Source organism: Pseudochaenichthys georgianus, chromosome 14 (genome assembly GCF_902827115.2).
Source record: "Pseudochaenichthys georgianus chromosome 14, fPseGeo1.2, whole genome shotgun sequence".
Taxonomy (NCBI): Eukaryota; Metazoa; Chordata; class Actinopteri; order Perciformes; family Channichthyidae; genus Pseudochaenichthys; species Pseudochaenichthys georgianus.
The window spans coordinates 11,401,959-11,413,589 of NC_047516.1; the positions used below are offsets into that span (position 1 = coordinate 11,401,959).

The window sequence follows — 11,631 nt, forward strand, 5'->3', positions numbered from 1 at the left end:
ATGTATGTGTTGCTTCTTTTGGGCTTGTTTTCATAGACCTGGTTGCTTATTTCTCTGAAATCTGGCAACAGAGTGGGCGCAGTGTCTAATAGTAGCAGTAAGCTAACGAGAGGCTACGTTCAGCTGGTGACTCGGGAGTCGGGACAGAGAAATTGTCAGGAGTTTGGAAGTATTATAAAATTGAAAGCGAAGGCAGTGTAACAGCCAAATGCAATGTTTGCAAGGCGGAGGTTCCGCGTGGTGGAAAGAACAGAGCTACGTTCAACACGACCAATCTAATACGCTACCTGAGAAACAAACACCAACAACAACACGACGAGTACACAACAGCCACTCAGGTAACGGCACTGAAACAACCGACACTTTCAGAGACTTTTAAAAGGAAAGAGAAACTGCCTCAGAACAGTGAAAAGGCCAAAAAAATAACAGCCAAGATAGCTGAATTCATCGCGTTGGATGACCAGCCGTTATCTGTTACCTTTTTTTTCTCTTAATGCATTGCATAAAGATCGGGAAAAATCGGTATCGGCAGATTGTCAAAATCAAATGATCGGAATCGGATCAGGAGCAAAAAAAGGTGATCGGGACATCCTTAGTTACAGCAGAAAAAATTATCACAAAACATAAAATATTTGTTGTTTTTTTTTTTAATTATTATTAAACTGTGAATAATGTATTCACTCAAATAAATACAAAATTAAATTAAATAAACATTAAGGTGCAGCATTTCGATGAACTGAAATAATGTGTATTTGAACTGTACTAGTACCTAAGCAGCCAGTTTGACATTATGACTTGCTTGTCATTGTATTTTCTTGTTTTTTTTAAGAAAGATGAACTTGTCCACATTGCTTGCCGAAAGGGCAGATCTGCTGGCACTAACAATGTCTCCTGCTCTGGAGAACACCCTCTCGCTAGGGACAGAGGTAGTAGCAGATACAGCCAGGTAGCGCTTTGCTAACATGGCAACTTAAGGATATTTGGCGTTTGTAATAGCTTTGGCTCGGTCTGAACTTTTTGCGAGTGGTGGAGGCTTACATGCTAGTGGGAGTTGGGTTTGCACTTCAGTCTTTTTTCTTTTGGTACCGGTGATATTCACGTTCGGGCGATGCCTTTTCAAATGAGTGTGCAAGTTTGATGTATTGCCAGCCGCGTAATACAGCCACGCCCAATTTTAGTTGAACAATGCCGACAAACAGCTTTGGTTCCGTCCACTTGTCTTTGTCCGTCATGTACGTAACTGCGAAACCAAAATGTTCTCAAACTGGAAACTTCAATGATGCTGGAGGATTTTCGAGCTCAACTTTATCTGCGTTCGCCATTTCCTCAAATTACTGACTAAATTTGAACGCATCCCTGTGACCAGCTCTCATAGTATGCCTCTCGTCCAATGAAATGACTTTGACGCTTTATGACGCGTTGAACCCAATGTGAGAAAATTACTCTGAATGCTGCGACGCAGCACCTGAGATTACTTCCAAAAAGTTGTTCACGTTCTCAATGTTTTACGTTATATTCGTTCCCTCCCTCTCCCTCCCCTGCGCACCAGTTATGTGCAGCCCTGACTATAAGCCCCTTTTGAACTACACCTCAAACTTGATTTTCTGGTTTATCTTCTCCCAAGCCTGTGTAGCAACACCACTGGCATGTTCGGGGCTATTTGGGCCATTTTTAAAACAGGTGCCTAAGCAGGACGGGCAACCTATTTGCATTACCAAAGTGGCTGTAGTTTGCAGGCAGAAAAAAGTAAATTTTGAGCACTGATTGATTGAACCATATTTATTAAATTTGGCAAATTGGGTTTTTTGACCCAACAAACCTGCTTAAAACCACAGCCAGGACATTTCACCATTGTCCACCAACTGAATGAATTACATCAAATGTTTAAGAGGGCATGCCAATTAGTGTTAATTTCATTGACTGAAACTATGACGAAATATGTTAATCAACGACCTTTTTTTCCATGACGAAAACGAGACGATGACGAGACTGCACCGACGGCAGTAAACAATAACTGTAACGAAATCAACATGCAATATCGTTGACGAAAAGTGACGAGACGAAAATGTAGTTTACTAAATAAAAACTATGCCAAAATCTCTCTTTACTTTCGTTGACAAAAAATGAGGAGACGAAATATTATCAAAGATAACGTTACATCTCTGATAGTCAGTTTTTCTCCCAGCAGTTCCACTTCCGGTGCTGCGGCTGTGTGTATGTGCTGCGCGCGGCGATACATTTGAATTACACCGGGCAGCGGCAGACTGTGAACTGTCAGGAAGACTCGGGTCAAACTAACCTTATTTAACAGAAAATAAAATGGCAACAACAGGGCTTGGGAGCAGTGGCCGCACTCGCGTTAACTAGTGGTGCATAGGGTTGGGTACCGAGAACCGGTTCCGGTTCGGAACCGGTTCCAACATTTCGATTCCAACGGCATCATTTAGAAATGTGAATTTCGGTTCCACTTTTCGATGCCTGAGGAAATGTTTCTCGCCGCTCTCCGTAGCCTACTGTATGACTGCGGCGAGGCGGGAAATGTAGCGTTGTACCTACACTTTCTACAGTGTAACCTGAGACCAGGGCCGCCCCGTCGCACTGACGTTATAGATCTGTGGAGGCGCTGCACTGACAGCTCTGGGAGGGAAAACAAATGTTTTGACCGTTGGTGCTCATCCTAATTTTCGGCCTTGATGTAACAACATTCATAATTGAGTAAATGTAACACCCTTTTTCACCCCGGTTACACGTTTCATTCGCCCTGTACGATGGGCGCTGCAAGTGATGAAAATGGGGGATGTTGGCTTATCTGGCGCCCGCAGCTCACAGCCAAAGTGCGAGTGAGCGAGGGAGAAAGGGACGGTGCACTGGAACCGGCGCTGTTGTTATTAGCATCTGGTGCTAGCTGCTCTAACGGAAGAAGAAGATGTTTCTACAATGATGTGGAGGAGAGTCCTCTCCAGTCAGACTGAGGCTGATAACTACAGCTCAGTGAGGTAAAGGACTCTGAGTTTTAGATAGTTCACTTTAGTCTAAGTTATCTCAGTGGGTCTCAAACGTTTTGATCACAATTTATGTAAACACATATTTCCAAGGCACTCCTTTATAATTATTGGGATGAAACAGGTTTGAAATCATTCCAATGTATACTATAGGGGTGCAACAACTAATCGACTTAATCGATTACCAAATTAGTTGCCAACTAATTCAGTCGTCGATTCGTTGGTGACGTCATCACGTGCGTTTTATGCGCCGTTAAGCAACAACGTTATCGGTACTGGGGACATTTAAAAAATATATGTCGTGTATTATTGATACAAAAACATTATATCACAGTCTTAGTGTCGCTAACTCGTTTCTAATATGCAAAAAGACAAACAAATGCGTCTATGATGTATTTTCGATCAGGCGAGATCTCTCTCCCTGGTCTGTGTGGGAGGGGGCGGGGCCGTTTACACACACGCGGCTGCTACATGCAGCAACACACACACGGAGGAGATGGCGGAGAGAACGCCGCTCCGAGGTGTTGTTAAACTTTACCCGTCTCGATGCTCGTTGCCAAAAGTGCAATAAGAGTTTAGCATGTAAGGGCGGTAACACGAGCAATTTATCAGACGGAGGAATGCACCGGGTTCGACTGTCTTTCTAGCAGCTCTGTAGCCCCGTCCACGAGTAACGTTTTCACGTCAGGTGTTATGTATGCTAGCAGCAACACACGGAGTTAACTCCATTATACAAACATGGGTTAATGATTAGAGGTAGCCGAGTTATTTAGTTTGTTAAAGTTTCAGCTATTCTGTTTACAGTTCTGTCATCACATTATTTATTATTTGCTAAAACACTGTTGTTTCTTTTGATGTGAAATATTATTTATTTAATTTAAATGAAAAGCAATGTTCATTTTGTAAACAATTTGTTTAGTTAATTTAATAATATGTATTTTGTAATCAAGTATTCATCTTTATTGTCTTCATTGTTAGTTTCCACATGCCTAAAACAACCTCAAGCTAAATCTAAAAGTTGATGGCTAAATAAGAGCGCTTGAGAAATTGTGCAAGGCGTAATAGTCCGAATAGTCGATTAATCGTTTCATTAATCGATAGATTAATCGACTATCAAATTAGTCGTTTGTTGCAGCCCTAGTATACTATAGGACAGTAAACCAGACATATCGTTTTAAACTGGAGATAAAAAAATATGCATAAATAAAATAGTAAAATAAGATATGAATGAACAACAAACATAAAATGCGTTACATGTATTTGTTATTGGCTATGGGTTATTGGTTATGCTCACATACTTATTTAATTATTCAAATGTAAACCGATCTTTTTCATATGGGTGTTTATGCACCCCCTAGATCTAGTCTCTAGTAATTCTGCTTAAAGTGCACCAGATTGAAGCATTTTGCTTTAAAATGTTCAAACATTTCTTCCTGGTATGCCTGAGAAGACAGATATGCTTGTTTTTATCAACAAGAACTTAATCATTTTTTTTACCCTGCCCCTCAAAGAATCGGAATTGAGAACCGTTTAGAACCGGAATTGAAAAGTAGAATCGGAATCGTGGAAATTCAAACGATACCCAACCCTAGTGGTGCACGATAATTATCGGCCCGATATTAGGAATTATGACGTCATAATATACAATTTTTTTTTTGGGTAAAATAAAGAAAAAATACTGCGGTGTGGGTGGATTGAGATGTTTGAATGGTGAACATGGTGAGATGTTTGTGGGTGAAAAACCCTTGTTTTTCACTCGGCTCCTACCGTTTTGCTAGTACTGTGGTATAGTGGTTTAGGAAGAGGGGAGTTTTTCACAAATCCAGCGCTCCCTAACTAATGCCTGGCTGTGACGTAAATGGTGTGCGGCCGTGAAGCCAGGACAGTAAACAAACATGTCGTCGGTAGTATGGGACTATTTCAAAGTTTCAGAGTTAGATAGTTCGCTTGCTATTTGTATTAACAAATGCAATGCAGAAGTTCCACGAGGAGGGAAAAAGGCAACGAGCTATAATACTTCCAACCTGATTAGTCACTTGAAACATCGCCATCGCTACGATGGTGTGTTAAAAGCGTACGAAGACGCCTGCGCTGCTAAACTAGCGGCGAATCCAAAGCCAGCTGCAAAGGCACCGGGGCTTTTACCTATCGACGAGGCTTTTGAAAAAGGCAAGAAGTTTGCCCGAGACGACCCCAGGGTTAGTTTTGTTCATAGTAGTAATGCTCATGTCATTTGCTCACTACTAATCTTTTTTTTACCACCAGGTGTGCAAAAACTACAGGTACATTTAATATATTATTATATTATATTATTATCGGTATCGGTCTTGAGAAGCGGGAAGTTATCGGTATCGGTTTCAAAAAACCAATATCGTGCATCCATAGCGTTAACCGAATACACCCCCCCCCCCCCCCCCGTCAGAGTGATAAATTGTTATGGAAATGTTACGATCCTGGCCGTCAAAATGACTGACAACGAAAAAGTCTAAAGCCATCACTGCTTGGGAGAAAGAAACAATATGATATTTGGGCCCATTTTTGCTACAATGAGGCGGAGAAAAAACGCGAATGCATTGTTTCATCAGAAGGGAAGCAATGTGGCCATAACACAGCTGGTAAAAACACCACAAACCTGACCGGATACTCTCTGCAAAGCTGCATTCTTAATCATTCAACCTGTGTTTTTCATCAAATAAGGACAAGATATAATCTTATTGTGAAATAAGTTTGACTAAAATGACAAATTATTGGTTTTGGCTAGACTAGTTTGAAATGTTCTATATAATCTGATGACTAAAAAAAGATTCAACAGTTTTCATTGACAAAAAGTAGATTAAAATAATTCGTTTTCTTTGACTAAAATAAGCCTAAAATGCTCAGACTTTTAGTCGACTAAATCTTGTCTAAAATGTTTACTGTTTTAGTCGACTAAAATGCTCAGACTTTTAGTCGACTAAAACTTGACTAAATAAAAACAGGATGAAGGTGACTAAATATGGAAATTTAACACAGGACTAAGACTAAAACTAAATTAAAAAATAGCTGACACTAATTAACACTAATGCCAATAAAAGGACACTGGTATGTTTGTTCTGACCAACTGGAACAAGGTGGGTAAAAGCAAGGCTTCTATTTATCACTTATTCACCATCAACTCCCTCTAGAGCCAAAATACACTGAGTAGTATAACTGTTCAGAAAACTGATTGGTCCGGTCAATGTTACCCGTAGGTAATGATAAAGGTTTTTCTCTAATGCCTTACCATTTCTTTTGGCTTCAGCTCTGCAAAAAAAGAACTGGCCAACTGCAGCAGCGTGGTAGTTATCACACACAGGTGAAGGTAGGCTGTAGCCTGTACACAACCTTAAATAGTTTAAACTTTGGGTGTGACATAGTTCAAGGGTTTGAGGCAAGAAGATCTCATATGTGTGTGTAAGCTTGAACTAATCACGAAATAGCTTATGTAATGTTGTAGCAGAAAGTGACAATAGTGTGCGTGACAAAATCAGCAACCGCCCGCACTTCAAACATAAACTGTAGCAGTTGCTGGGCGAGCAGGGCTAACGGCAGTATCGAGTCAAGCTGTACATTGTACTTCTCGAATACTTTATGCACATTAAGCTCCCTCACTGCAGCCAATTATCATTATTATATGGGCTAACCAACTCTCAGGCTAGCTGAACATCGAAGAGCCTTGAAAGTTTGCCAAAGCTCAATCAGACCTAAGTGACACTCAAATGTACAAAAGGAGCTAGTACCTCACCTCTTAGTTAAGATGAGAAATACAACTGGCCATCAAACAAAGTGATGAGGGAACGAGTTGGGGTGGTGGCGATGGTGATGAGCTCTGATTATGGTGTACTACAGGTTTTCAAATGTGTGACTGTGAATTGATGTGGTACGTACTTTTACCCCATATCACACATACATTTACACTACTTTTTTGACAATGTTGAAGTCTGTGTGTTTGTCTAGATTTGACATGGCAATAAATGTATCCCTAAAATTGAGCTAACTTTGAAATTATAAAGGATACGCAAACTTCCATAATCTTTTTGGCCAAGACAGTTATTTACAGCAATTAAAAATAATCCTGGTCAGTAGTAGTAGTAGCACGTCTAAAGCGATTGCTGCTTAGACTGAATCCAAATCCATTTAGGATGACTTCTACTGTGATCCTTACACAAGCTGCCTGGGCCGTGGAAATACGTTTTCAGCCTTTCAGCTGGTGTTCTTATCCAGGCAGGAGTTCAGGGACTTGTTCAAGGACACACCGAGTACACATGACGGATTAGGGAGCAATTCAACTGTTCAAAATATTAATCTCCTTAATTTTGACCAAATCGAAACATTCTAGGAAAATAATTTATCTGAGGAAGCCATCTTTCAAACGATAGACGTTCAATCTACACCAGATCAATTTCCGCGTGATAATCACACGTCTTTACCTTTTACATCTACAAACTATTAATAAGGACACGACCTTTTATTGTGATGCTTACAAACCATAAACCCATGATAACTTCTAAGTAGGCATGGTTAAGTATCACATGAACAAGAAAAGAAACAGCTCTCAAAACAGTCAACAATGCAGCCTACAATTAGCATCCAACCAATGTAGTTCTTTGAATGCTACATACAAAAAGTGACACTACTTCTGTCGGGTTATCTGGCAGGCGGCCAGGTTTACTTGCTGATATGACAGCTTTCCCAAGCCACCCAACCTCACAGACTGGTCCAGATTCAGGGTACACGCTGTACCCTAAATTCTACATCAGTAACAGCGAGCAAACAAACCAACTGACAATTTGCTGACAGGCCAGGGTCAGAATCACTATAACCTAACTCCAAAGCTGACACTGGCCATGAACAAGCTCACACATGGCTGTGAGAGGAAACACCACGTTGCCTTGCCAGAGCTGAGCTTGTATAATACCAATAATCCCTCGACACAATCGATTATAACTACCCTAATTTTGGCAATCCACCACTAATGTAAAACATTTCATGTGCTGTTTTATTTATTTATGAAAACACATTGTTGTATTTTTGAAGCCCAGATTAGTGAGCTCAAGCATAAGGCATGATGACTCTCATAAACCTGCTTGTTAGCATCCAAGCTCACGGTGGCTAGCTGGGTGGACAACCAGACAGGAGCCGGGTTAGCGCTGACAACAGACACAATACGTGACAACAGGGATATTACCCACGAAACACACACAATGTCTCACATAGGACCACCTCAAATATGAACTGGTCTCTGACTTTGCACGAATCCGACGCAATTAGCCTGCTAAGTGGCTAGCTAGCTAGTATCGCCCATGCCTTTCTCTCGGGGAACACGTGGAGTAAACACGTGATGTCTAACAACAAGCCAGCTCCTTTTTAGCGATTAAACAAGCAGATGTTTCATGTTGGACAATGTTTAAGTTTCGTTAATTGAGCTTTAAAAAAACTTAAAGGGATGTCATGCCTTGCACAGAGTCTGAAACGACTGCACAGTAGCGACTTGGAAGCTAAGCTAATGTCTGAGTGGAAAGGGCTTGACGAAGCACTAGGCCAAAGAGTAGTCGTGCTATTGTTAGCTGGCTAAGCAGCGACACAGCCGGCAAGCTCGTGGTTTTTCTTCCAATTGATGCAATGCGAGACATGGGCGGATGTGTCGTTTATTTGTGTTGCGGCTATGTGTCGAAAAAGAGGGCCTCAAAACACACATGTAAACATTAGTAAGCGCTGGTTTTAATATTTTGCAAACACAGGGAGTGTTTAGCTAGGGTTTGGCTGATTGGGTGTGTGTGGCAGAAGATAAAACACAGGGAGGGTGAGCATGGTGATGGAGCAGGTTACAAATGAGGATGAACTAAAGTAAATACAGATTCTGGCGAGTCTGCACCAACCGAGCAACTTTACAACCATTGCCCGACAACACAACGTGTCCTTAAACTCGAAGCACAATCCCCTAATTACACCTAAAACTGTTCAAAGTATTGATTGGGGGTGGGGGGCACACCATTACCTTAGGTGGACCGAATGTTTGGCTGCCATTGTTTGGCATGTGATTAAAAGTGTTTACAATTTAGAAATACATTTTAGACATTCAGCAACTTAAATGGGTGTGATCTTTTTTTGTTTTGATGCAACCAGCCACCTATGGGTCCACAACTCCAGGAATAGCCTTCCCTAGCAGGAGTAGGGAGGGGGCTTTAACTCAAAATATATCCAGCTTGCAGGGTGCAACCACATACAGGGTTTGTTTATGCAATCACTCTGATCTTTTGGTTTTTAATAAAATGCTACCCGACCTTTCTTTGACAGCTGCTCAGTCATTGTTTGTGACCACACCTGGAAGGACAGACACCGACACAACACTGACAGCGAGTACAATCAACATGTAAGGGAGGGTGTACCAACCGTGGTGTGCTTGTCCATTCACGCTGACCACGGTCACCGCATTCATTTTCCTAGTCCACGGGTTCACCTTGGGCGGTGGAGCTTCAGTAAACTCCTTTCTGCCTTTAACGCCTTCCTCGTTGTGTTTATCTTCGCTGTCACAACCTCCTTTGCTCTCCTCTGTCTCCTCTTTGGAGGTCTGCTCCTCCGAGGTCCCTCCCTGCCCGGGGCTGCTGCCGCCGCTGCAGCTCCCCTGCTCGGCGACACCAGTCTGCCGCTTGGCCCCGTCGCCCCGACCGCCCTCATCTTCCTCCGGCTCACCGCGGATCGTTTTACCGTGCTCTGCAAGCGGGTTGCCGGGCAGGAGAGCCTCCACCTGAGTGGCCATTTCCCACCGCCGTCTTTCTTCCCCCCTCAGGATTACCAGTCCTCCCCACGGCCCGAATTCTCCTTCAATTTCAAGGAAATGTGAAGTTGTTACGCGGAGTCTGCGCTCCTCAGTCGGTCCTTGACGAAAATAGCTTCAGTCTAGACGCAGAGCATTCGGCGCCGAAATAAAACACGTATAAATATAAAGAAACGTGTCCGAGGGCCTCGCAGAATTACAACCTTATCTCCACCACTAGCAGCAATATGGATGATCCTCACCACGCGATAGAAGGGTACGCGCACGTACGGTGAACAGGGGGCGTAGCCACGTAAAGCCGGGAGTGCGCTTTTGTGTCAGTTCGAGATGATGCCTTCACACCCTTCCTCGTAGTAGAATTTCTTAATTCCCAGTTTCTGGCAGCATTAAAGTGCCTTGTCGATTCAAGCTGGATAGCTTATTAATGACAAGAGCATATATTTCTGATAAACAACTTTATTTCGTGTAGTAACCTATATATATATTCTATTTATTTTTTTAAAGATTTGTTTATGCCACTTTATTATGGCCCCCACTCTTTATACAAACAATTATTTATTTGTTGGTGTTGTGTGTTTGTTGTTTTGGTTTTAATACTGTGTCCTCACCAACACCATCTACTTTATAGAGAAAATGCTCCCTTTTTTAATTCAATATGTTGTTATTTTGTCCTATTCTGCAGGATTATATCTAGATAAAAAGCTTCCACAACTAGCTTAACACATTTAATTAATATAAATATTTGAATAACAAACGGACCAAAACAAACTAAATAGTTACCCGTGTACCTTAACAGCACATGAAAGCAACTTTAGTTCCAGAAAACCAAAGTACCCATGAAGATCACGTCACATATTTAATGTGTGATTTGATGAGATTACAGCTTTCTTTGTGTGTGAGGGGGTGATTCATTCGTATTGCCAGGCAGATACACAAAGGTCTACGTTAGCGTATCACTGTAACACATGACCAGAAGACATGACTCTTAGCCTATCAGTCATAGATATCAAACCTTGAAAGCCAGTGTTCTGGTTAGGTAATGTTACACAACTCTCATTGGTTGAATAAGCAGCCTTTTTCAGATAATTAAGTAAAAGTTATAAAACCACCATAAAAAGCTATTTCATGTAAACATTTACCATTTAAAAGAATACAGCAAAAAAAACTTGGATGGAGTTACTCAGGAGGGTGACGTTCAATCAGAAGGCCTAAACTGTTATATAAGTGATATCATGGTTGATATTTATTGATGCATTGACATGTTTTATATGTTTTAAAGTGTTATTAATACAACAGTTACATGATTTTATCCGTACAATTTTGTCTCATCTATAGGCTAAACATGTATTATTAGAAATATATTAAACTACAAGTTAAGTAGTAACTAAAGCTGTCAGATATAGGCAGTGCAGTTTAAATATTAAATTGCATTATTATTTAATATTATATTCACTAACCAAGTATAGCCCAAAGTACAAGCACCCTAAAATAGTTTGATTTAATTAAATGTCCTTGCATTTGAAGTGTGCATGTTTTTGTGAGACAATGCATAGGTATCTATTGCACGTCTGTCCGTCATGGGAGAGGGATCCCTCCTCTGTTGCTCTCCCTGAGGTTTCTCCCATTTTTCCCTTTAAACTGGGTTTTCTTCGGAAGTTTTTCCTTGTACGATGTGAGGGTCTAAGGACAGAGGGTGTCGTATTGTCATACTGATATTCTGTACACACTGTGAAGACCACTGAGACAAATGTAACATTTGTGATATTGGGCTATATAAATAAACATTGATTGATTGATTGATAGAGAAACAAAGTAAAAGGTTGTACACACACA

The 11,631-nt window shown here is 41.2% G+C and overlaps 1 protein-coding gene across 1 annotated transcript in view; it reads right to left on the reverse strand.

Moving 5' to 3' along the window:
* The window catches only part of larp1 (La ribonucleoprotein 1, translational regulator), an 87,465-nt gene extending 77,435 nt beyond the window's left edge, over positions 1 to 10,030 (reverse strand). The window contains 1 exon segment of the mRNA XM_034098617.1: positions 9,414 to 10,030. Within this exon segment, the coding sequence (XP_033954508.1) occupies positions 9,414 to 9,780 (367 nt within the window). The 5' untranslated portion in view covers positions 9,781 to 10,030.
* Between the last annotated feature and the right edge of the window lie 1,601 nt (positions 10,031 to 11,631).